The sequence below is a fragment of the Electrona antarctica genome (genome assembly GCF_951216825.1).
Source record: "Electrona antarctica genome assembly, chromosome: 7".
Lineage (NCBI taxonomy): Eukaryota > Metazoa > Chordata > Actinopteri > Myctophiformes > Myctophidae > Electrona > Electrona antarctica.
The window spans coordinates 10,065,376-10,093,162 of record NC_136812.1 but is presented as its reverse complement, the minus strand read 5'-3'; the positions used below and the strand labels follow the sequence as shown (position 1 = coordinate 10,093,162).

General features: G+C 44.7%; 1 protein-coding gene across 1 annotated transcript in view; it reads right to left on the bottom strand.

Moving 5' to 3' along the window:
- Positions 1–14,678: 14,678 nt before the first annotated feature.
- The window catches only part of plpp2b (phospholipid phosphatase 2b), a 28,185-nt gene continuing 15,076 nt past the window's right edge, over positions 14,679–27,787 (bottom strand). The window contains exons 2-6 of the mRNA XM_079505079.1: positions 25,471–25,622; positions 23,473–23,735; positions 22,352–22,409; positions 20,580–20,756; positions 14,679–18,527 (exon numbers count right to left, since the gene is read on the bottom strand). Coding sequence (XP_079361205.1) covers positions 18,366–18,527; positions 20,580–20,756; positions 22,352–22,409; positions 23,473–23,735; positions 25,471–25,622 — 812 coding nt within the window. The 3' untranslated portion in view covers positions 14,679–18,365. The remainder of the gene's footprint in view (positions 18,528–20,579; positions 20,757–22,351; positions 22,410–23,472; positions 23,736–25,470; positions 25,623–27,787) is intronic.

The following is a 27,787-nucleotide window of genomic DNA, read 5'->3' as shown; positions in this document are numbered from 1 at the left end:
CTGCCTGCATTAATATTATCTTGCCGGGGAAGCTGAGGTTAAAATGCACCATTTTACAATGACCGTCAAAAAGGGGTTTGATGCTCCATATGTTTTTTCTTACAAAAAAACTACATACAGTAACATTCTAACATCCCCAAATAGGATGGAATCGCATGTTGAGGGGACTCTAAACAGCGCAACTCCAAAAGTGCTTTCAATTCTGCCCATAGTGGCTGCCACAAACGTGAACAGTTGCACTGTCTTTAATATATAGGCCACTGTGTTTCCCCTCACAGCTTCCTTGTGACCTGATGGCTACACCCACAACTGACACAAGAGACCACACGGCTCCGGAGGATCACTTTTCTAGTTACATTGTTGAACTGTGATATTATCAAACATAACTATTAAAGATATCAGACAGTCTACATACATTACATATACATACATACATTTGCCATAATGAAATGCATACATGTAATTAAGGGGGGATATCGAAAGCATAGGCAATTAGGAATGGATCCCCCCCCATTCATCCCCATAGCAAATCAAGCCCTGAATATAAAATATAATCAGAGAGAGAGAGAGAGAGAGAGAGACCTGAGGGGTTCTTCAATTTACAACTCATTCCAGTTGATCTGCCATCGGTTTCTACACTGTAAAAACGTCAGTGTTCATTTACGATGGGTCCATTTTGTTCCATTGATTAGGATATTATAATAATGCTATTCTATAATGCTGCTCCACCATTTCAAGTATCTTAATCAGATGCTTTGGAGAAGCCCCATTCCCTGTCTTTAATGTCAAATCATGATTTTGTGCAAGCTTCCAGAGAGAGAGAGAGAGAGAGAGAGAGAGAGAGAGAGAGAGAGAGAGAGAGATTTCAAACTGATTTGTCTAAAAAAGAAAAATGGATGGTTGTACTATGCGCGCACACACACACACACACACACACACACACACACACACACACACACACACATCTAGAATCTTACCAGCTACTTGTCAGCTGAGCTCAGAGTATGGTGGAGGAGCAAGAATCACTCCACACTGACATCTCTCGCCCTGGGACACACTGTACATCCTCCAAGCCGTGGGAAACTAACGCTCCCTCGACTGGGTGCACGCTTTAGACTAGAGCATGACTGACTTGATTGGGAATTGAATACACAGCCATAAGAACTCTGCTCCAGGTGGGGCTCGAACTCACAACCTCAGCATTGGATTTTTGGCTGAAATAAATCGCACTGCTCTCTTCTCTGCTCCTTCTTGGCCAGCAGCATGCAATGCTCACATTTTCCCAGTTTCATTAATTCTCTCTCTCTCTCTCTCTCTCTCTCTCTCTCTCTCTCTCTCTCTCTCTCTCTCTCTCTCTCTCTCTCTCTCTCTCGTCTCTCCACAGATTTCTGGCACAGGAAGGGACCTTGTATTTTCCAGGGGAGCCCATGCAGCTGGCCTTACAGACAGTACACTACAGGCAGCAGACCCAGGCCTCCCGTTTCCCCCTGTGGTCCTTCTCCCGCTCTGCTGCAGTTACATGGGAAATAAATATACACACAGACAGAAGCCAGAAGCACACAAGCGGAATAGAATATAGATGTCACATTCCATTTTTCGCCCCCCAACTCATTTGAAAAAGGAGAAGAAAAAAAGAGAACTAATTTGAAAAAGGGAAATGAGAAAAAATGCTAAAAGTCAATCTTTTGTCAATGGTAGATTTAATCCACCCACAAATTATTCTATCTATTGTGTCTATCTATTTATTATCTCTATAGTAAATGGTGCATTTATAGCACTTCTATCCAAAGCGCTTTACCTAGATTGTGCATAAGATTCATACACCGATAGTGGAGGAAACCATGCAAGGCACCAAACCTGCACATCCGGAGCAAAATTAGGCATTCATTGTCTTGCTCAAGGACACTTTGACACTGACTCTGGGGGAGCCCGGAATCGAACTGGGAACATCACAGTTCCCATCCGGCCACTCTATACCCCTGAGCCACTGCTACAGGTGAGGTTGGTTGTGTTCAGTGAATAGAGCAGCACAGGCACAACACTTGGCTTACAGATGTGATTTTGTACAGTTGCTATTATTGTGTGCACATAATGCAATAATGTATATAATAATGTATGTTGCACCGTTATGATCAGAGCCTCACTCTGGTCTAGTCCTGGTGTTGCTATGGACATACAGTATTCAGGGGCTTTGCATGCACAACGCCTTCACAGTCCGTTGGGATTGAGAGACTAAGCATGCAGTCCTAAGTGATTTAGTAACTCGTCAGACCCGACCACACGGCTCCGGAGGAGGACTGTTAATGTGTCACTTAAGAAAACCTGTTGGTCTTTAGGGAATTTCTGTCGTTACATTAAGCTACATTGAGCGAAGTGCTGAGTTAGTGGGTTTAAATGACGGGTGCTGCTGAACCAGCTGATGTTTAAATCCACACATGCATGTTGTTGTACTAATAGGCCTATATGTTGTCTGACTGCAACTCCATAAGATAAAATACATAACTCTCCCCCAGTCTAAATATAGCTACTTAAAGATAACATAGTAGTGTTATAAAAATGCCCTGGCATAAATACTCTACTGGCTTAATTTGGCAGAAACACATATCAACGCTTGGGTGATATGAGATGGGTGGTCTCTCCTCCCTCTCACCCCGATGGGGATGGTGGTCTCCACAGAATGTCAAACTGTTCTGTTTGTGTAATTCCGTCTCATATAAACAGAGGGACATGCAGACTTGATCATTCCAGTGAATCAATAGCCGTGGCTTGTATTGTAGACCAGTGGTTCCAAAAGTGGGGTCCGGGGACCCCTAGGGGTACTTGAGGGAGTTCCAGGGGGTACCTAGCTCAATTAGAGATAGTTAGGAACCAAATGGACCCTTATGGGTCTGTAACTCAGAGAGTGTACAAATGGAACCAAATGGACCCTAATGGGTCCATTTGGTTCCATTTGTACACTCTCAGAGTTAAATTAACAGTGGTTTTACAATATAAATTGGGGTACCAGAGATAGAAATGCCATTAAACCGGGGGTCCGTAGTATAATGCGTGTGAAACTGGGGGGTCCATGAAATTAATATGTTTCGGAATCACTGCTAGAGCCGTGAGAATCCTCCCTTATCGGGGTCACTGGCATATGTTTTCTAATGGGGGGTCCGTGGCCTAATAAATGTTGATTTCGGGGTCCTTGACATGAAAAAGTTTGGGAACCACTGTTGTAGACAGTCATCCACATAGCTTTTTGAATCCATGTTACATTTTCAGAGCAGCAGAATGACATACTTTTCACCCTGAAACAAGGCCACAACAGAAGCCCTGTCAGCCGGCATGGTCCCCTTGTGGCACACCTCAGGTACTGAAGGTTTTGTTTACTCCTCCATGTAGTCATTATTCAACAGCTGGGACAAACTCTACCCTGGACCGTAAATCTATAAAGACTCGGGATGACTTATGAGGTTGCAGGGAACGACACGCGGTGCCAAAAGCGGTGTGTCGTGTGTGTGTGTGTGTATGCGGTAGTGCGTGTGTGCGTGTGTGTGTGTGTGTGCGTGCGTGCGTGCGTGTGTGTAAATATATAAATCAATCACCAGGGTCAGTGGTGGTGCTGGGGGATGGCTGGTAGCCAGACACCAGGGGTGCTTCTCTCTCTCTCTCTCTCTCTCTCTCTCTCTCTCTCTCTCTCGGCTACCTGGAAGAAGTGCAGCATTGTCCAGTTAGTGTTAATTTTGACAGCAAATTCTGATTTAGTCTCAGTCTTTTGAATAACACACCATTTAGTTTTAGTCCAATTGAGACTTATCTTCAAGTAAGTCTAGTCTTTGAGTTTTAATTTTGAAAGCAAATTCTGATTAAGTCTTTTAGTCTTTTGAATACACCATTTGGTTGTAGTCCTGTTTAGTCATCTGGTGATAGGGTTATTAGATTCCCAAGGATCTCCTCCATGGAGAACTAGTTAACGGAAAACGTCCTGTAGGCAGACCAAAACTGCGCTACAAAGACATTTGCAAGCGAGACCTGAAGGCCTTGGACATCGATCTGGATACCTGGGAAGCTGCAGCATCCGATCGCACTGCTTGGAGACAGATCATCGAGGACGGTCTCTCCAGGTTTGAAGAAACGCTCGCCCAGCAGTCCGTGGCAAAGAGACTGAGGCGAAAGAATAAGGCCCAAAACCAACCAGACAGACCTGCATCAGTCTTTCCCTGTGTGAAGTGCGGAAGGGAGTGTGAATCCTGCATTGGTCTACTCAGACACACTGAACGCTGCACCAAAAGCAGAAGAACCCCTATCCAGAGAGCAACTCCATAGTCTCTCGAGACTGACGGATGCCAATGAATGAGTCAACAAAATTAACACTGCAGCCAGGCCTCTGAATGCACTGCTACTGTCTAAGTTAACAGTCACAGGCCCAGATAGCATATTATGGACGGCAGACGGCATGTATACCTCCTCATATGCTACAGGGTTTTAGGAACCAGCTCTCTCAATGCATTGTTACTAATGAGGAAGACATCAACAAAATATCTCATTCTGATGAATTGAAAATGGAGGACCCGTCCCTTATGTAAACAGGTCTTAGTGCTTTTTCTGGTTTTATACTCTTAGCAGATTTGGCATTGACCTGTACTTCCGTTGAACTGTACCCATTCTACAAACTACCGGCCTGTGGCATAATACAAATACATTAGGGGGACCTTAATAAGAAAATGTTATAGAAGGTGGTAATTAAAGGAGCTCTCGTCAGACACTATCTTCTTCAGCCAACAATTTCTTGTATGCTATAACATAAATTATATTTTCCTATTCAATTTGTGACTTCCTCCTCATCTCCCCCCTAAACCCCTCTTTGCAAACAGCCCTGAAGACTTCACTGTTTTGATGATTGAACAAGGTGGACCCTCTTGTAATCAAGTGTAATGCTTTATTGGGTCGTCCACTCACAGTTAACAGTCTTTGTATTGAGTTGTCCTGGAAATGTACTGTAATTCTGCAAACTGTTAAATCAAGGTTCAAGGTTCAAGTTTATTTAGTGTCCCCGAAGGGCAAATTGGGTTGCAGCATAGACAGTACATTAAACAATGAGACAGTACACATAAACAAACAGTTCACATAGCAGATACCAAAGTACAAAGGAAGTGCAGGCGTTAAAGTCAGTGGCGTGCACAGACATTTAGAGGGGCAGGTGCTCAAGTTAAGAAAAGGGCACCTTGTGCAGCGCGTGGAACCGGCCGGTTGCCTTAATCTATTTTGGGCGGGAACCCCTTTTGGTGTTAGCATTATGTTATGCTTTAGCTATTGAAAAATAGCAGATCTACAGCTATGAGCTTGTAGGTCTGCTATTTTTGAAAAATCAAAAAAAAAAAGGAAAACAAATGTTTTTATTTTTATTTTTTTTCAAAAGGGCACATTGCCAAAAGGGCAGGGGGTGCTCTAGCACCCCCTAGTGTCTATCTGTGCACGCCACTGGTTAAAGTGCTATGCGATAGTCATAAAAAGTGTGTGTGCATAGGCATTAGGCACGAGACAATAAAGTAAGTAAAAAGTATGTAAGTAAGTAAGTAAAAAGTGCTTATCATAAGGTTATCTCCTAGATCTACCCACAGCAGCATTTAGTGTGCAAATAGAGACAGGGACAAAGGAATGTTTGTGCCTGTTTTCTGTGGCACAGGGGGCTCACAAGCGAAGGCCGGATGGGAGAAGGATGTACTCTCCGTGTAGTGGGTGAGCAGCATCAGATCGGATACACAGGGCTTTGTTAAGCACCTGTTTCTTAAAGATCTGGTCTAGGCTGTTCATTTGTGAGCCAATTATTTTAGAGGCAACTTTTACAATTTTCCCTAGGGAGTTCTTGTCTCTGATGCAGAGATTACCATACCAACAGATAATCGAGAAAGAAATGACGGACTCGATGTAGGCACTGTAGAACAGTTTCATCAGAGTCTTGTCGACATTGAACTTAGCCAATTTTCTTAGACAGTACAGGCGTTGTTGACCTTTTTTATACATTACATCAGTATTTAGGTCAAATTTCAGCTTGTGCCTAGATATTTGTAACTGGGTACAATATCTACAGTCTGTTCATTGACAACACTCTTCTGGGGGGATTGTGGGGAACGTCTAAAATCTATGCATAGCTCTTTTGTTTTAGAGACATTAAGCTGCAAGAAGGCATTGTCACACCAGGATAGAAAGTCGTCTACCACTTGCCCGTGACAGTTCTCATCGTTATCAAGCAGGCTGACGATGACCGAGTCGTCAGCGTACTTAATGATGAATCTGTTGTGGAAATGGCTAACACAATCGTTGGTATAAAGAATGTAAAGAAAGGCAGATAAAACACAACCCTGGGGCGAGCCAGTAGAAGATGTCAGGAAGCTAGACAGTATCTCGTTAACCCTTACACGTTGAGATCTGTTAGTTAAGAAGTCAAGAATCCAGCCCGCCAGACAAGGATCTATACCAAAGGAGTTAACCAGTTTATCAACCAAGACATGGGGCTGTATGGTATTCAATGCTGAGGAAAAATCAATAAAGAGCAGCCTGGCATGGGTTTTACTACCTTCAAGGTGTTTGTGCAAGAGGTTAAGTAAGGTGGCAAGTGCATCTTGAACAATGAGTGTTGTTGTGAAAACCTTACTGTATACAGAAAACAACACAGAAAATGGAGACAGGATATTGCTTACATTCTCTGGTCCAATTGCAAAGTAAACAGTGGAATGGCTGCTGTAACTACGGAAAGATTGGAGGCAGTCCATATAATGTCTATTTTGAAGGATGACACTCCCTCACAATAAACATGTATAATTTGATCTATAACTGCCTGGGTGGACAGACACCTCCCACTGAGGTTTGGACATTTGGAGCCGTCAGTTTTACAGTTTGACAGGCGACGACGCCAAGGCAACTGTCTTGACATTTTATGGTCATGATGGCTATATACGTGAAATTTGTCAAACTGCCCGAAAAGGATGACGTAAATGTTATACCCAATATGCCGTACGTACTCACAGGACATCTCAAAGACTTCACACTCTTGCCGTTCTAAATGTGGAACATGAAATTCAATTCCCAGTTACACAGTGCTGGTCCAATGTCTTAAAGGGGCATTCCACTCATTTTCAACATTTTACTATGTCATTAATGTACCTTAGAGCTGTTGTGTGGGAATAAGTCCCCCCATTCTGTGTTTCCTAGAACTGGAGGTCTGAAAAAATCCTTAACATGGTGAAACACATCTTGATGATGTCATCAAGATGTGTTTCACCATGTTAATGATTTTTTCCATAATTACAGTTCTAGGAAACACAAAATGGGGGGACTTTTTATTATTTCCACACAACAGCTCTAAGGTACATTAATGACATAGTAAAATGTTGAAAATGGGTGGTTTTCCCCTTTAAGAATCTGCATTAATGAGGGATGTTTCTCACTGCAGAAAGAGTGGTGTTGTCCATCATGTAGGCAGTCTGCACCAAGACAAGAAGCCGTCTATAATAAAGAGTGGTGTTGTCCATGTAGGCAGTCTGCACCAAGACAAGAAGCCGTCTATAATAAAGAGTGGTGTTGTCCATGTAGGCAGTCTGCACCAAGACAAGAAGCCGTCTATAATAAAGAGTGGTGTTGTCCATGTAGGCAGTCTGCACCAAGACAAGAAGCCGTCTATAATAAAGAGTGGTGTTGTCCATCATGTAGGCAGTCTGCACCAAGACAAGAAGCCGTCTATAATAAAGAGTGGTGTTGTCCATCATGTAGGCAGTCTGCACCAAGACAAGAAGCCGTCTATAATAAAGAGTGGTGTTGTCCATCATGTAGGCAGTCTGCACCAAGACAAGAAGCCGTCTATAATAAAGAGTGGTGTTGTCCATGTAGGCAGTCTGCACCAAGACAAGAAGCCGTCTATAATAAAGAGTGGTGTTGTCCATCATGTAGGCAGTCTGCACCAAGACAAGAAGCCGTCTATAATAAAGAGTGGTGTTGTCCATCATGTAGGCAGTCTGCACCAAGACAAGAAGCCGTCTATAATAAAGAGTGGTGTTGTCCATCATGTAGGCAGTCTGCACCAAGACAAGAAGCCGTCTATAATAAAGAGTGGTGTTGTCCATCATGTAGGCAGTCTGCACCAAGACAAGAAGCCGTCTATAATAGGAGGAAAGAGTGGTGTTGTCCATGTAGGCAGTCTGCACCAAGACAAGAAGCCGTCTATAATAAAGAGTGGTGTTGTCCATGTAGGCAGTCTGCACCAAGACAAGAAGCCGTCTATAATAAAGAGTGGTGTTGTCCATCATGTAGGCAGTCTGCACCAAGACAAGAAGCCGTCTATAATAAAGAGTGGTGTTGTCCATGTAGGCAGTCTGCACCAAGACAAGAAGCCGTCTATAATAAGAGGAGAAAAACAACAGTGACTGGCGGCTCGTTTTCGGCAGGCATTTTAATTGCTGGAATACATTGCCAAGCTAAAAACGTCTGCGTTGGCCTTCAGCATGGGAGAGTACAGAATGACTCACTGTTCGTACGTGTGACACCTACTGTAAAGTCCTGACTTTTATCATGAATCAAAAAAATATGATCTGCTTCTCAGCAGAAAATCGAGACTGTATTATTGACATTTATATGTTCAATGTTAAATGCCTTTAACCCATTTTGGGGGGAACCCCTTTTGGTTTTCCTTTTGGTGTTGCTATTGAAAAATAGCAGATCTACAAGCTCATAGCGCGCCACCGAGTGGCGCGCTACGAGCTTGTAGGTCTGCTATTTTTGAAAAATCGAAGAACGACTGACATAGAAACATAGCTTTTTCAGAAAACTTTCAGGATGTAGAAGACATTTTTAGAATCTGATCTCAGGTAAAAATGGGTTAATTAAAGTGGCTGATACTCCTGATAAATGATACTCCTCTTCAGACACACTTGGGAAATGGTAAGGATATATTATGGAACATTGGAACTAGCACAATCCATGAGCCAAAGACAAGTTGTGATTGAGTAAATGTGTTTTGGAGGGTTTCAAATGAAAATGAAAATGAAAAATCAGACCCGTCTGAAGTGAGTGGTACTGTACTGTACTGTACTGTACTGTACTGTACTGTACTGTACTGTACTGTACTGTACTGGCCCTCCTCCCTGGCCTGTGTGTGTCTGGGTCTGTGTGTTAGGCTGTGCAACGTGACACTTGGTGATGAACAAACGCTATACTGCTATATTCGTGCTCGGACACAGGGACAGACCCAGGGACACAGCCACACACATAGCTAGGAGAGGTTGCACCACTCAAAAACTCAAACAGTACTTGGATACCCCATTTTCAATCAAGAAGAAACAAAAGAAGGTTTGCAGACATCTGCAAGTCTTGTGACCGTACAGTCAATATAGGCCCTACTGTTTCCTTTGCCTTTTGTTTATTGATCAAAATACTTCCTGCTGTATGACCACAACTGGCAAGATACTCAGTCAGGCTCCAGTGTTGTTAGCGTGTGTTCACAGACTCACAGTAGCCTATATGTGTATGCGTGTGATTGAGTGGGTATGTAAGCAGGCCTATGTGGGTATATGGGTGTAGCTCTCACGACTTTCTCTGAAGCAGTTTTTTCTCTTTAAGTGGAGGAATCAGCGACGCGAAGCCAAGATCCAGCCCAGTGGAAGCCGCAAAATAACAAGTTACACCAAGGCGAAGAGAAACAATGCGCGTCAGCCATCTATCTGACATTCATTCTCCTCCAGTGTTTTGGGTTCAGGCATTCCAGTCTGGGACCGCACAAACCGTCACCTACTGGGGGGGGACCGAGTCGACCGACCAAACTGGGTCATCCCGAAACGGTCCCAGTGAACCGAATCCGTCTCTCACAGCATGAAAACACACAGGAAAACGAGTCTATTCTGTCTTTGCTTTTACTGCTTCCACTGCTGAGGTTTTCTGAAACCACTCATTTCATTTCAGGGGCCGCCTTTCACCACCAGGCTCGAGGTCATTCACAGAACCCTTTCACCACCAGGATCGAGGTCATTCACAGAACCCTTTCACCACCAGGATCGAGGTCATTCACAGAACCCTTTCACCACCAGGCTCGAGGTCATTCACAGAACCCTTTCACCACCAGGCTCGAGGTCATTCACAGAACCCTTTCACCACCAGGATCGAGGTCATTCACAGAACCCTTTCACCACCAGGATCGAGGTCATTCACAGAACCCTTTCACCACCAGGATCGAGGTCATTCACAGAATGAGAGGCCTTTTCACCAGGCTCGAGGTCATTCACAGAATTCCAACCTCTGTTCCAGAACCATTCATGATTTCTGATGGTTTCTAAGGAATGATGTATAAGCTGTCCGTTTATTCGAGTGGTTACCATACTTGTCATCAGATTTCACATTTTCATTTGAGAAATGCAATATAGCCACACACCCTGTGTAAATGGTAAATGGTGCATTTATATAGTGCCTTTATCCAAGGCGCTTTACATAGATTGTTCATTACATTCACCCATTCACACACACATTCATACACCGATTGTGGCAGAAGCCATGCAAGGTACCAACCAGCACATCGGGAGCAATTTGGGGTTCAGTGTCTTGCCCAAGGACACTTCGACATGTAGACAGGAGGAGCCAACTACGAAAGTGTGGAAGAGAACTTTATGAAGTATAAAAGAAAAGTAATAAAGTCATAAAGTAAATCATTATAATACCGATGCTGTATAACTATAAAGTTTAAAGTAAATATAAAATTGAATGTACAATACGTGTGTATGTGATGCAGTCCTATTGTGGCTACGGCAGTCTTTGGTATGACCTGGCCAGGGATTGAACCCCGACCTCCCAGTCTCAGGGCGGACACTCTAACCACAAGGCCACTGAGCTGGTATTTCTGCCAGTGCCTTACCCTTATCCCCAAACTTCTTTGCCTTTTTTTACTATTTTGAAAAACATTTAAAATGTGTTCAACTAGCTGATCTATATTGACACATTGTGAGCTTGTAGAGAGCTATTTTAACTGTTCAAAAATGTTTTTCAAAATAGTAAAAAGAAAAGTTTAGGAATAAGGGGCGAAAAAATACAATGTTGTCCACTGTGTCAGGCCATGTGCTTCACATATTGTCACTGCTGACACGTCAACTGGAGAGTGTAGTGGTTAAGTGTCGAAACACTCTAAGAAGGTTGGGGACCACCTGATGACCTCTCATCCAGGCCAAGGCTTCATCCATTAGAAATGGATTATTAGAAGGTTGGGGACCACCTGATGACCTCTCATCCAGGCCAAGGCTTCATCCATTAGAAATGGATTATTAGAAGGTTGGGGACCACCTGATGACCTCTCATCCAGGCCAAGGCTTCATCCATTAGAAATGGATTATTAGAAGGTTGGGGACCACCTGATGACCTCTCATCCAGGCCAAGGCTTCATCTATTAGAAATGGATTATTAGAAGGTTGGGGACCACCTGATGACCTCTCATCCAGGCCAAGGCTTCATCCATTAGAAATGGATTATTAGAAGGTTGGGGACCACCTGATGACCTCTCATCCAGGCCAAGGCTTCATCTATTAGAAATGGATTATTAGAAGGTTGGGGACCACCTGATGACCTCTCCTCCAGGCCAAGGCTTCATCCATTAGAAATGGATTATTAATTATTATTGCATCTTTGATGTATTTACAAACGTTGCTGTCAGGTGGAAACCTTGTACATACATTAACCCATTTAGGCAATAAAATAAACGCTCTGAAAGAATATATATTCAAAGATTTGTGCCGCATTTTTACGATTTTTCAAAAATAACAGACCTACAAGCTCGTAGCGTGCCACTCGGTGGCGCGCTATGAGCTTGTAGATCTGCTTTTTTTCAATAGCTAAAGTATAACATAATGCTTAGTTAAAACAACAAGAGAGTCACACAAACGTATAGAAAATGGCAGAGAGGCTATTTTCTCGACGGTTCTCAACAGGTTTTTGACATAATGCGTCACCAGGCTTTCAGACGCATGGTGGTACGCATTCACAACCCCAAGGTCAAAGTGGGATCCATATCCCACTTTGATGTCTTGCTAATATTAAAGATGACATTTGGAATCAATGATTTTAATCCATAGCTCATTATCCCCCAGCAGATGGCAGATATGCTCTGGATATACACTGTAAAATCCTGGGTTTGAATTTAACTTCACGAGTGTCAGTGTAGAAATGAACTCTCATGATTCTACAGTGTATGATATAAGAGTCAAGAAGAGACAGGCGGCATCTTTCCCATCTTTTCATAATCACAGGCAGACGTACCGTATATATGTGGTCGGATACGCTCAGAAATCATAGTTAATATAGGGACCACGGACCTCTCAATAAACCACATTTGCCACAGATTTAAAAAAATCGCACTCATGTGAAGTGAGGGGCATCTCGTAATGTTGAAATTAAGCAGCATTTTAGCCCCTCCTATTCCCAGCTTTGTATGTCTGAGTAGGCCTAACTCATAGTGATGATTTGATTGACTGAGGGCTTAAAAAGTGAGGACACCAAAACTGATTGGCCGGAATGTGATGATAAGAGTGTCACTCACTTCACACGAGTGAAGGGCGCTAGCCCCTTCTATAAACAGCTTTTGTCCTCACGGCCCACACGGCTGAAGATTTGCCATTGACCACGGTAAGAGAATTCTAATGTCCGCTAAATTTTGTCCCCGCCCGTCTCAAGTTTTTCCGCTTTTTATGACGTAAATTAAACATCAAAACATTGACATTGAAGGGAAAATGTACAACATATGTAAACGAGCAAATGAGCTAACCAATCACAGGCAACAGGCATTCTGATTGGCCAGTATGAGATGATGCATGATGATGTACGATAAGAGCACCCCTCACTTCACAGTTCACACAGGTGTGATTTTTAATTTTAGAAGCCTGCACATATGTGGCAGTCACTTTCATTCATTGCAGATTCACTGCCAAATACGTTACAAGACATGAATGCAGTGTTATTGTATTGAACAAAATCACATGTGAAGTGAGGGGCGCTCTTATCATCGTACATCATCATGATGTAAAATAGACACTGCCTATTTGCTCAGACAATATGATGTAAAATTCTCCATTCATTGTCAATGGGAAATTAATGTTTGTGTAAGACGAAAATGTATATTAATAACTGAATATAGGAGGGGCTAGAGCCTAGCGCCCCTCAAAAATCAGTCACAAGATGTACAGTATTTATATTAGCCACATGACGTCTCAACCCTAAACAAACATTAAGAGTCCATAGACCTGGCTGCCATTTGTTTTTGTTAAGTGTCTAAACAAGCATTACAAGTCCATAGACTTGGTTGCCATATGACGTAATTTCAAAAGCCAGGAATTGGAGGGGCTAGCACCACTGACTCAAAAACATAGACGAATTGGAGGGGCTAGCACCACTGACTCAAAAACATAGACGAATTGGAGGGGCTAGCACCACGGACTCAAAAACATAGACGAATTGGAGGGGCTAGCACCACTGACTCAAAAACATAGACGAATTGGAGGGGCTAGCACCACGGACTCAAAAACATAGACGAATTGGAGGGGCTAGCACCACGGACTCAAAAACATAGACGAATTGGAGGGGCTAGCACCACTGGGGGAGGGGCTAGCACCACTGGGGGAGGGGCTAGCACCACTGACTCAAAAACATAGACCAAACCTCATTTCTAGTATTCTTATTTACTCTCACTTTGGAGTAGAGCTTTTTTTCCTTTTTCAAAATATGTCTTGACAATACAGATTGATATAATATAGAACATGAGTTTAGCACATGTGCAGGGCTTTTGCAACAAATGACTATTATTGGTTTAAATGAATGGTGACGTAGGTTTTCAATATAGCTGCCAATGCCACGCCTACACATCCCCCCACACGGGTCCAGTGTTTATTTCGAAATAAAATAAATACATGTGTTTATTCTGGGGGAGAGGTCGGCTCTCCGGGCCGTGCTCACTGAGATGGCAGGGGAGGGGCGCATATTCTGGGGGAGAGGTCCGCTCCGGGCCGTGCTCACTGAGATGGCAGGGGAGGGGAGCATATTCTGGGGGAGAGGTCGGCTCTCCGGGCCGTGCTCACTGAGATGGCAGGGGAGGGGAGCATATTCTGGGGGAGAGGTCGGCTCTCCGGGCCGTGCTCACTGAGATGGCAGGGGAGGGGAGCTCACTGAGAGGGCAGGGGAGGGGAGCCTTGCCTAAATCTCTGGGCTGTGCTCACTGAGATGGCAGGGGAGGGGATCCTTGCCTAAATCTCCCCCAAATCCTTGCGACTTGGTTCTAATTAGCCATGTTGAAATTATGGATAAGTGGAGCAGGGTTTGGTTCAAGCAGATCCACAATGAACGAGCCACCCCAGTTTGTCTTCAGTGTTATAAATCGTGGGGCATTAATACAGCAGTCACTTGAGAGGTGCAGTACCATGGCAGTACCGTACGGAGGACTTTAACTAGAATAAAGGACCACGGTTCTGCACGTGTCCTGTTACTGAACACTGCTAATTTGTACGGTTATGTTTTTTTTTTTTTTTAATGGATTCCGTTACATGTTTATTTTATACAAAACATTTTGTGCTGCCGTCTTGGCCACGTCTCCCTTGTAAAAATAGATTAAAATAAAATAAAAAATTAAAAGGTGAAAAAAATAAAATATAATAGAAAACTCCAATAAAATATCACATACCGACACTGTAGATAGGTTTTCTTTATTTAAAATTCTATGTTTTACACACAGACAATCTACAGATGAGTCAATGTACAAAAGTAAACACATTATATTTGACACACAGAAGAATGGCCAGAAAAGACCTTGTCGAAGGCACTGAAACACCAAGAGGAAAATGTAAAAAGATACAGAGCCACGTCAACCAGAGAAAGACCCAGCAGAGCCACGTCAACCAGAGAAAGACCCAGCAGAGCCACGTCAACCAGAGAAAGACCCAGCAGAGCCACGTCAACCAGAGAAAGACCCAGCAGAGCCACGTCAACCAGAGAAAGACCCAGCAGAGCCACGTCAACCAGAGAAAGACCCAGCAGAGCCACGTCAACCAGAGAAAGACCCAGCAGAGCCTCGTCAACCAGAGAAAGACCCAGCAGAGCCACGTCAACCAGACAAAGACCCAGCAGAGCCACGTCAACCAGAGAAAGACCCAGCAGAGCCACGTCAACCAGAGAAAGACCCAGCAGAGCCACGTCAACCAGAGAAAGACCCAGCAGAGCCACGTCAACCAGAGAAAGACCCAGCAGAGTCTAGTTACAACAAGGAGAAGCTGGAGCAAAATCAAAGACCATGACGTTTTTACATCTCTATCCACTTTTGTGCAGTGTAACGTTGGCCTGGCGTGGCCAGACTGATGTCACTGCATAGATATTAGTCTGGAACTTGGCTGTGGAAGATTCATTTCCAAGTGGCGGTTGCAAACGGATTCCAACGTCACAGCAAAGAAAAAAAAAAAGTCTCCTCACTTTGAATAGCGGGCTCTGATTGGTCACCCACAACTCTGGGGTGAGCAAAATGTAATTCAAACTGAGGCCCAGGGATATTTTTTCTTGTCCTGTGGTAGATTTGTCTGGTTTCCAGGCTACTGTGTAACCTGGGCTGTGCTGGATGGATGGATAGATGGGTGGTGGTTGTGTAGGAATGCACAGGTGAGAGAGGATAGGGGGGGCAGCTTGCACGACAAAAACACTTCACTGAAATCCATTCCAGGTGGCTCTCATTCTCTGGAATTCAAAGGCAAGTCCTTTAAAAAAAAGGAGATGTCTCATGGGACCATGGCTCACCACAAGGGGCCCCTAGCTCTCCAGTCTCCACCTCTCTGGTGCCATCGTGGCTTTCCACAGTCCCAGGTCATCTCCGGAGCCCGCACAATCACTACCAGGTGAGAATCCATCCCCCTCACTCTTTTTTGTTGGGTTTTTTCCCCTTTTTTCTTTTAATCGGGTCTGTCTGAAACGTCACCAGTCCACCGCGGGCTGTACAAGAACTGTACAGGAGCCCTTATTCGCAAATTATCCCCATCCACGCACATGGCACGGGGTAAGGGGGAACGAACACAGTGAGATCTTTTGAAGTGGGGAAAGGGGCAGTGTTACCAGCTTACAGCACAGAGGTTTGGCGTTTGGCACAGAGCCTTTTATCGTTACAACAGTCCTTAAAAAGCCCCTGCCAAGGCATCTGGTTCATGTTTAGACCTGGAATTGGATCCTTTTGTGTGGCAACTCCAAAAGGCACTATAGTCTGAGAAGGCTTTGGTTTAGTCACGGGCCAGATTGCTCTGTACATGACATGCCCTACACGTAGAGCAAAAACATACATGCATATACAGTATATATATGTGTACATATTATAGACTTAATTGAACATGAAACGCATCTCACGGTATTAGCAGACAGATATGGTATTAGTGGCTCGTAGTGGCAAGCAGGAGGGTGATTGCACAAAACCTAAACAGCGCTGGCATGGAGAATCTTTTTCCATCCTTCCACGAGTAAATAAAAACACGTCTCGTATTTCAAATAAATTAACGCCATTATCAAAATGGCCCTCTCGTTCTCTCCTTGTATAATAATAACAGAACACAATGTAACAAGAACTAATTTAAAATAAAGCAAAAAAGAAAGAAAGGGTAAGGATTAAAGGAAAATGTCCATGGTCTTTTAAAAGGCAGTGATTTCTTTACACTCTAGTAGTGGTATGTCACTGTTAAAAAAATCTAAGACAAGCTATCCACGTCAATGTATACTACCACTCTGCAGTCCAATGTATACTACCACTCTGCAGTCCAATGTATACTACCACTCTGCAGTCCAATGTATACTACCACTCTGCAGTCCAATGTATACTACCACTCTGCAGTCCAATGTATACTACCACTCTGCAGTCCATTTCTACTACCACTCTGCAGTCCATTGTATACTACCACTCTGCAGTCCATTTCACAAAACGATTCAATCAATATTGTTCAGATCACTTTTGGAAAAATAAGTAACGCTGGCCACAGGCTAGTGACTCTGTCACGGTCTGGAGATCTATTGGAACTGTTATGGGCATTAGAGGTCAGACCTGGTGATCTGGTGGTGTGAACGCGTTTACGACTCAATCCCTCCGCCGTCTGCTAGCAGACTAACTAGTCAGAGCTGCTCCCATTAGTGGCCACATTTTGACACTAATGTGGGCAGATCTCGGGGGACACCTGTAGAACGAGGTGAGCGGTGACACGATGATTGGAATATTCGGTTGACACAACACATCTCAAAATGATGGCTAGTAGCGTACACTGGCCTTAAAATGACTTGTTAATATACACTGTATCCGTCTGATTTGCCTTGTTAAGTCTGATGAACTATGTAAGCCCCATGTACAACTGAACAAACAAGTCAGGTAACAGCTCAGCAAGTTGTCTGAAATGTCATCAAATGAGATACTGTATCTCATTTGATGACCATATGATTACTGTTGGCTATTGCTACTTCACTCTTCACTCCTGGCTGCGTGGCTGCATGTCGGCTGTTATTGGCGGTATTTGTTACAACTTAAGACTTAAAGACAGATCTGTGTGATCCTTTCATCAACTCAGAACGTGAGTCGAAACTTCAAGGTGTCTATCTATTGTTGGAGGAATGTCAGCAACCACAGCCTTTTCTTTGATTCTTTGATTCTTCTAGCATGTGGCCAGGTTAAGGTGCTCTAAAATGGGATCAACCTAGCCATGATTATACTTTCAACAATATTGAACCCTCTTATCGTCTTTCTGTCCGTATTATAGTGCCTTTGTCACTGCCAGCTAAGTTGATTCTGTACACAAAAGGCCATTAAAAACGGAAACTCACATAAAAAGGATAATATACACTTCGGCATCAGCAACGATGCTTAAAAATCATTAAGCTCCTCTCTCCATTGGGAGGAGAGGAGGTCATCTTTTGAGAGGGAGCTCGGGCGCCCGGGAACAGGGCACAGTCCCCTCAGTCAATCCAGTGGTTTGAAGGGGGGGGGTAGGTGCAGTGTGTAAGTGGTTGACACATCTGGAGCTGCTGCGAGGCTGTAAGCTGTCGACTGACTGAGGCTATTAGGTTGACCCCCGGGGTCAAACGGCTACATATTGTACGCTGCGGAATGAAGAATCCATATTGAGGCACTAGAACGGGGTCGTCTCGTGGAAGATTGCAAGTCGGCATGCTGTGGAACACAGACAGCAAACTGGGGTCACGGTCCACCCTCTCATACAGAGCTACATACTCTATGAAACAAAACGAAGGTTGCAGCCCTCTGGTTGGGCCCTCGTACATGTGCTTGTTGGGGTAGCAGCGTGCAGCCCAAGGACCCCTGCATGCAGCCCAAGGACCCCCGCATGCAGCGCAGCAGGCCCGGGTCACACGGGCCCCGTGTTGTGATGGTGGTAGTTGTAATGGTTGTTTTGCTCGGCGTCTGCGATCTGCAGGCTGGGCTTCCTCTCCGGCTCGTCGCTCTCGGTCTCCGGGCTGGTGGTGCAGCGCGGCGGGCGTTTCTTAAAGAAGTCGGACACAAAGTGAACCTACAGATGGAGAGAAGAGGGTTGGTGCTGTTCAGCTGGAGAGTAATCTATTCCCAGGGAGAAGTACGCGGGATGTATAGGGATGTAAAGCATGCGAGGGCTGGGGTGGAAAGTGTGATTGCACATGTCTGGAAGGACCTGTTCATTGCACCAGCTGCTCTATGCACGCATACATGTGCGTGCACACTCACACATGTGCGTGCACACTCACACACACACACACACATACGTCTGAGGGGAACACACAGGGAGACACGAGGTCCGTTCAGCCTCTAGAAACCATAAAATATTGTGCCCAGGAGGGTCTCAAACAGCAGTCTGAATGCCCAGTCTCAGTCTCACTTTCCAATATGAATCACTTGCACGCACACACAGGCGCACACACGCACATACACCTCCAGGAATTCCACAAGTCATTCTGACAGCACTTCAATCAGAACAGGGAAGTGGTCAAACAATAAAAACAGCCAGCTGGATGACGCGCTTCAGAGGGCCAAACAACTGTTGCCTGGAGACCTGCCTGGTGGAGGAATCTCACAGTGAGCAGAAAATTACTTTAAAATTTTCTCTTTAAATGTTTGTCCCACGATATTTGTAACCCATTGTTTTCACCTGTAATCCTGGGTGCTACTCTCCTTCTGTCTACCTGGGGAGAGCTCCGAACTGAGCTCATGCTTCCTTCAATGCACGAGTGAGCAGGCCGTTTCTTATCACCCGACAGCAGGGAGTTTCCCTGGTTGGACGTAGCGCGTGGAAGGTACACGGTATTCCAACCAGTTCCTTTCCCCTCCATCAGGCGCCCGGGCTGACCAGGAGCAAGGACTAGTAAAAGAGGACTGGAAGCAAAGACCATGTTGGTGGACTCCATGTTGCTCCCTGGAAGGAAAGAAACATGTGCAATGGGCTATATGCAGCAGACACTTCCACGTTCAGCTTCCTTGGTCTCAATTGCGCATGTTTCTTTCCTTCCAGGGAGGTCTTCACTTCCTGTCCTCATTTAATAGTCCTTGACCAGGAGTAGGTAGTATAGAGACCAGCAGGATTACTGCGTGTTATTTGTGAGGGTACCTACCCTAGGGGACACGAGGAGAACATGCAAACTCCACACAGAAAGGCCCTTTTGTTGGGTGTATGGGCGCTGATGACGCGGAGGGAAGAACATGCACACAGCATCCCCAGCGTTTAACTTGTAAATGCAGAATAAGCTTTTTGAAATATGTGACTAAATTTGACTGAGGGACTGCCATTGGATTTTTTTTTAATTTTCGTTTTTTTATGTCATATGAAAGCAGGGAATCATAGCTTCAAATTGACATATTGGTTGTTCAGTTTGGCCCACCAGTTTTGGAGATATGGCTTATAGAGTAATGTCTTGCAGAAAACAGCGAGTTGAGAAAACAGGCTTGAAAGGTTCACTTCTGTGGTCTCTAACATTACACCTAGCTACATGTTTAAGCATTTATTTCATATTTACATGTCGATTTCAGCTCTGACACTTATTTCAGACATGCTCTAGTTACTAGTATGTGAAGAGTCTGCCTGTGCTATTAACTCATTTTGGGAAAAAAAGAAAGAAAAAAAAGTTTTTCTCCTCTGGTGAAAAGCTGGAATGTGCGCGATGGCAGGCTCTCAGTCAAATCTGGTCACATATTCTTAAAATACGGAAAATACTATTTAAGTTGCCGCGCTACGAGCTTGTAGATCTGCTATTTTTTTTAAATCGTGAAAATGTGGCGCATATATATTCTTTTCAGAGCAGAGGGTTAAGACAAGTCGAGGAACCTTTCTGTGTGGAGTTTGCATGTTCTCCCTGTACCCTCACAAAAACATGCCGTAATCCTGGTCTCCTCAGCTTGGACTCCTCATGCATAGAAGGAAGCATGAGGTCAGTCCGCTGCCCCCCCAGGTTGGCAGAGGAAGTGTAGTTACATTAGATAATTGACACTGGGTGAAAAAAATGGGTTACAAAATTGTGGGATAAAACATAAAAAAAAAGACAAGTGGAGGAAATCAACAGTGATGGAAGAGCAGCTGTGCAGAAGCAGCACTCACGTTGAGCACGGCGATGAGCGCTCCCTGCAGCAGGCCCACCAGCACGTCACTCCAGTGGTGCTTGTAATCAGAGACTCGGGTGTAACCCACGTACACCGCAAAGGCCACCAGGAAGAACTGGATGGTGGGCCGGAGGAGCCTTGCCCACTTGGCCACCAACCTCGCCTGGACGTACAGCTGCATGGAGGAGGAGGGAGAGGGAGAGAGAGAAGGGGACGGAGAGTAAAGATTGATGGATGGTAGTGGTTGTAGGGAGAGAGAGAGAGAGAGAGAGAGAGAGAGAGGGTGATGATGAAAGGGCAAGGAGACACAGACCAGGGAAGGGAACAAGAGAGAGAGAGAGAGAGAGAGAGAGAGAGAGAGAGAGAGAGAGAGATAGAGGGTGATGATGAAAGGGCAAGGAGACACAGACCAGGGAAGGGAACAAGAGAGAGAGAGAGAGAGAGAGAGAGAGAGAGAGGGGGGAAGTCAAGGGCACAGTGAGAAAGAGCATGTTTATTTATTTAAGCATTCCTTTCCGTTATTTCACAAAGCTTGCTTTGGTTCTTCTGGCCTTCTAAAATGTCATCTGACCAAACAAGGTAACATGATTCGGAGAAAGAGAAGCTATTATGACTGGCGGTCTGGCGCGAGCATCTATTTGCATTGGGTTGGCATTTGTCAAATGTTATCAAATGTTGTCGAAGTTGCTGACGAAGGGGTGAGGTAATGCAGCTTTAAACATTTCTTGGACCTTGCACTTTCAATATTTTCTCGGTAAACTATATGGCATACATTATCAGGCCGGCTCCGTCCAGTCCAGATCCCAGCAATAAAATAAGAGGCAATAACTCGCATGCACTGCCACCTCGTCTAAGTCAAAGAAAACCAGTTGACTTATAGTAGGTAAGCGGTAACATTTGTGACTAAACTGGAAAAATGAATATAATTTTAAATATCCCCTACTATGAACTGAAACTCCTTTTTTAAAAAAGGAGGAGGAAGAAGAAAAATAAGAAACTGGCAAAAGGCACACAGATTCCTGGGGATCCACAAGCTGGAGTGGTGGTGGATGTTGGCACTACGGCAGAGCCCCCCTGCCATCCAGCCACTCAAACTCAGCACCGAACACTGCAGGGCGCTTGTACGCTAATACACTAGACAGTATATAAGCTGGACATCTGCGAGCTTAGCTCCGTTTGCTTGGAGCCAATAACCAAAATACGTAGCGCCGCGTTTTACAGGCTTTACCGATTCTAGCTAGTAGTAGTGACATTTCAGTCTCTTATTTCAACTGCTATTGCCAAACAAGGTTTTAGAGAGGATGACAAAGTGCTTTGCTTGGCCCCTCGAAGCACACCGACGTCTAGCAGCAAGCAGCGCCTGGCCCTTCCCACAGACAGACCCAAGGCCGCCAAAGGGCAGTGAACCCACAGACAGACCCAAGGCCGCCAAGGGGCAGTGAACTGGACAGACAAAGGGGGTCAGAGAACCGTCCTGGTGTTGCCTTCATCATCGGCTCTGAGAAACGGCAGCATGTCCCTTCAGCTCATTTGTCTGAGTGTCTACATTCTTCCAACTGAACTTCCCCTATATGTCCACAGGCACTGTCTCTATGAAATACTCCCAGCACAACACGACACAACACAATCAGTCCTTCAGTACCGATCTAAAAACAGAAACATGACATCAGATGATTCCATCCGGGCTCTCATGAGACGAAATGTTCATGATGTGAAATGTGTTCACATGGGAGTCCGCTCAGCGGATAGAAGGCTTTTTGTTCTACTTACCGCTAGGAAGAGCATGCAGTACATTCCAAACGAAGAGTGACCGGAATAGAAGGATAACCTGGAGAACAACAACAATACAAAGAAACGTCATGAGTAACCCCAGCGCAGCTCAAACACGGCACCAGAATGACATTGTTAACACTTTAATTTCCCGGTGTTATTTAATCCATTACATTATATCGCCCAGTCGATTTATAAACACAGACAGACCCCTTTTCCGGACGGACCGGCGGAAGTTGTTGATGTGTGTGTAGCAGCTAACAATAGCCACACCACTCTAGAGTCGATCGACAACAACGGGAGACAAGAATAAATCTATCGCGACTAGCGACTGGACCGCGGAGCGCCGTCTAACACAGGATCTTTTTTCATAATTAGACGGGATGATTTAGAGTTACGAACGTTTTAAGATTTTAGTTTTCATCAGCTAAACAGGGGAGGGAGTTTTTCGATGACGTCTCACTCTTGCGCGTCACCGAGGATTGCCCAACAGGCGCTCCTGGGCTATAGAGCCATGCGATCCGTTCTCATATCAATAAACTTTGTCTTTTGGACATTACTTCGTCCTGGGCGTCGGGCGTTACTAATAGAAAGGACAAAGAACTTCGTCCTGGACGATGGGAGTGTTAACATTAAGTCAAATTAAGGCGTCCCTCAAGTCAATGTCCCCCGCCTTCTTGAACCCATTCAGGACGGGAACCCCTTGTGTTTTAAGTAGTGTAGAGCAGGGGTTCTCAACCCGTGGGTCGCGACCCCTCGGGGGGGTCGCCAAATTATTTTAGGGGGTCCCCAAATTATTTAAAAAAAATTTATTTTCACGATTTTTCAAAAATAGCAGACCTACAAGCTCGTAGCGCGCCACTCAGTGGCGCGCTACGAGCTTGTAGGTCTGCTATTTTTCAATAGCTAAATTATAACAATGCTTAAAACACCAAAAGGGGTTCCCGCCCAAAATGGTTTAAGGTTATTGTAGCAGTCAATTTATATTGGGGGTCGGGAGGGGGCGGGGCCAAAATGCCAAAGCATTTCCGGGGGTCCCCGGCCAAAAACGTTGAGAACCCCTGGTGTAGAGCAGTTTGCACAGACAATTAACTATAAAGGAAAATGCTCTAGCCTCCCACCTGGACTCTGTGACGTCTCGAGGCATGCCAGTGCAGTTAATCTCCAGCGCGTAGCCCTTGCAGACCTTGGGGGCGCAAACGGCCATGAAATTGGGCCTCGGTCGGCCAATGGTGAACTTGGCGAGGTCCGTTAGCGACTGGCTGACGGCTGCCCCGAACAGGAAGGTGCCCAGTACCTTGTAGAGAGCAGCCACATACTGGTTGAAGTCGGAGTTGGAGTAGACTCTCTTGCTGTAGACCAAATAGGCCTCTCCAGACGAGACCTGGGGGAATAAGAGAGAGAAAGGAGAAGACAGAGATCATATTATTCAGACGTTTTCATTATTGCAGTTTGAGAAGATTAAATATCCTGAAGCTATTTAACCCATTTTGGGCGGGAACCCCTTTTGGTGTTTTAAACATTATGTTATAATTTAGCTATTGAAAAATAGCAGATCTACAAGCTCATAGCGCGCCACCGAGTGGCGCGCTACGAGCTTGTAGGTCTGCTATTTTTTAAAAATCGTGAAAATATTTATTTCAGAAAACTGGAGGATTTAGAAGATTTTTTTTAAATTTCGAGGTCAGGCTGAATGGGTTAAACTGTTTCATATCCTGTGTGTGTCACTGGAATATTCTTTCAGTTCTATTAAATATAGTAAACAAAGTCCAGTCCACATCATTTTAGCAGTTGATTTTAGAAAATAGGTTACAACAAGCATGCCAAACATGACAAAGAGCAGCGAGGATGAATATTTCTCCCATAAGAGAACAAAAGGTTTAAATTGTTTTGTTCACACAAGAGATATGAAGGGGATACGAGCTCGACATCCCACTGCAATATGTATTTTGACATCAATTACGTTGAAGATTAAATTGTATTAACGTATTAGACAAGTTATGACATAATGTTTTGTGTTGTACTGTTGTGTTGTATGAATGGTATGTATTGATATGAAATATGTTTTTACCAGCTGCTTGGAAAGCATGCTGGTCTATTTTCTCTCGGGTTGGCTGCCGTAGTGACGACCTATCGTCCTGATTGGCTGACTTGTCTCTAGGCTATTTGCCTCTAGCCGACCTCTAAGCCAGGGGTTCTCAACCCGTGGGTCGTGATCCCTCGGGATCGCGAGACATGACCAAAGCATTTCCGGGGGTCCCCAGCCAAAAACGTTGAGAACGCCTGCTCTAAGCCAATGGGACAGCATTGCAGCCAGCAACAACCCATCCTACAATAAATGAGCCACGTCTCTGTGTGTGTGTGTGTGTGTGTGTGTGTGTGTATGTGTGTGTGTGTGTGTGTGTACGGTTGTAATGCACGTAACTCGAGAACCGTTTGCCCCACCGACTTCAAATTCGACACATGTGTTCCACACACCCGCAGCCACCTGTGCAATTTCCAGCCTCTGCCTCAGCCAATTGATTGCCATGGCAACCCCACACCTGCAAATTGATTACGTAACCACTCCACTTTTCACAGTCAGTTTGGACTCTTCAGACACAGGCAGACGTGTGTGTGTGTGTGTGCGCGCGCGCACGCACGCACACATATATGTGTGCAGCTGGTGAAATATGACTGTCATTTTGGGCTTGTTTTTTGTACGATATTGGTTGAGACCCCAGGGAGAGTAGTAATGGGTGTAGTGCTGCACGATTCTTGCTCAAATGTGAACCTCGATTTCTCATGCGATTGTCATTTTTTCCACTAGACCTGTACGTGCCTGTCGGCCACCGGCTTACAGTACTTGGGAAAGATGCAACTTGGGAACCTAATAATACCCGTTGTCATAGCACCCATTTTAACTGTCTGTCTGTGTCCCACATGGAGATCTCTGTGTCTGCCTGTGTCTGAAGAGTGCAAACTGACTGACTGTGAAAAGTGGACTGGTTAGGGGGTTCAGAGTCTTGTTCAAGGACACTACGACACTAACTCTGGGGGAGCCCGGGATCGAACTGGGAACCTTCCGGTTGGCAACTCTACCCCTGAGCCACTGCCACCCCCAGACCCCGCCGACTTACAATGATCACGGTGCAGGAGATGGTGACGGCGGCCAGCAGGCCGTGGGTGATGGTGTCAGACTTCAGGGGGTACATGATGCTCTCGTCATCGCAGTACACCCCTCTCTGGTATGGCCTGAAGATGATGTTCATGACGATGAAGGGCAGTGCGGCTGCAGTGAGAGCAAAGCAAAAACAACAAGCACAGCCTGGTTAATAATAATAATAATAATAATAATAATAATAATAATAATAAAACTTTATTTGTATAGCACCTTTCATGACATGAAATGCAGCTCAAAGTGCTTTACAGAGCAATGGAGAAAAAAAAGAAAAGCAAGGCATAAACATTAAAAAAACAAGAGCAGTAATGCAATACAGTGAGGACATGAATAACAAAAAAAAAATTAAAAGATCAATTAAAAGCAAGAGTGTAGAAGTGGGTCTTGAGCTGCGCTTTAAAAATGTCTACAGAGGCTGCCTGTCGAAGGTACAGTGGGAGTTTGTTCCACGCCGTCGGCCCGTAGAAGCAAAACGCTGCTTCCCCATATTTTTTAGTTGCCATTTTTTTAGGCAAAGCGAGCAGGCCAGCAGTGGAAGACCTTAGGGGGCGGTTTGGGACATATTTAGGCAGCCAGTCATGTAGGTAGGAAGGTAGGTAGCGAGACCATTGAGAGCTTTATAAACAAGTAAAATAATTTGAAAATCAATCCTAAAAACAACCGGTAGCCAGTGCAGTGAAGCCAAAACTGGAGTAATATGTTCTCTCATCTTAGTTCTAGTTAAAACTCTGGCTGCTGCCAGAGTTAGATGGGCTCGGAGCGGTCAGCAGTGGTTTTCAACCAGTGGTCCTTGAGGGGGTTCCAGGGGTAATTCCCCGGATAAATGATGGAGAGTTGGTAACAAAATCGGCCCTTATTAGATCTGGTAAATTGAAACCAAATGGATTTACGGTAAGTTGTCTACACAACTAGAGAATGTAGACGAAGAATTATTATTTTGATAAACGTTTGCCCATGTCTCTCCTATGGTACCAACATCAATACAGCATGGAATTGTGGAAAAAGTATTATCCAATGATAACAAAATATTCTTTAGTTTTGGGTCTGAGAGACTAAGGGCTCCATTTTCGTCTCCGCTAAACCCCTTATCCCTAAACTTCTTTGCCTTTTTTACTATTTTGCAAAACATTTTTGAATAGTTCAACTAGCCAATCTACATTGACAAGTTGTGAGCTTGTAGACTGGCCATTTTAACTATTCGAAAATGTTTTGCAAAATAGTAAAAAAATGCAAAGAAGTTTAGGGATAAGGGGTTTAACGGTGACGAAAATGGAGCCCTAAATCTCATCAAACGGTGGTCCATGGCTCAAATGCTGAATTAATAATGGGCCTTGAAATGAAAAAGGTGGAAAACCACTGGCATAGATTAACACAATATTCCAGGGGAAAAACTGAAATAGTTTCTGGAGGATCTTGTCCAGTCGATATGACTATTAATACACTGATGCTTGATTGAGACGAACGATTAGTGTTCACAAAATTATGATTATAAGGATGTGGATAATTCAGGATAATGGAGTCGGGACTGAAAAAACATTGTTTCGCAAAAATAATGGAATCGATACATAAATAACGGCTCTGTTTTCTTTTTCCCCCCCATCTGCGTTTCAGACATGACATCAGCTCCTAATCTGGGAAGTCTCAATGTTTCTCCAAGAAGGTTTGCTTAAATAATTTTTCCTCCACCTTTATATTTTGAAATGCACAATGATGAACAGCCCGGAGGACCCAAACAAGCAGTGCAAACACGTGCACGCGCCTCGCCTGGCAGGGGTTTGCAAAAACAAATGTTGAAGTAGTATTTTTATACACATGCAAGCTGGCACAAAACACACACACACACAAACACCTTCAGCGGCTATAAATCTTCAGGGATTTGGGTCATGGTTGAGTGCACACAAACACAAGCCCAAATATAGCTGGCCAACACTCCTGGACGAACGGAGAGAAATGTCCTTGAGTTATCCTGAGGCATTCATCCCAAAAACCTGCATGCACACACGCACGCACGCACACTTCCATGTTACCCTGTGTGTGTAGACCTGCTGTTTAAACAGATACAAAGAGTGCAAGAAAGACTTCATGTGCTGCTAAGGGGTGGGTTGGGGTGTACTTTACCAACAACCTGGGGCAGACTTGCATGTAGAACCAGGAGTGGAGCAGGGAGGGACCCGGCAACGGGGCATCGACCGAATATGTGAGGTGAATTCCTCTCCCTGAAAACCTACATACACTGACTCCACCACATGGCAGGCAGACGGCCAGCCTTGGGGCCA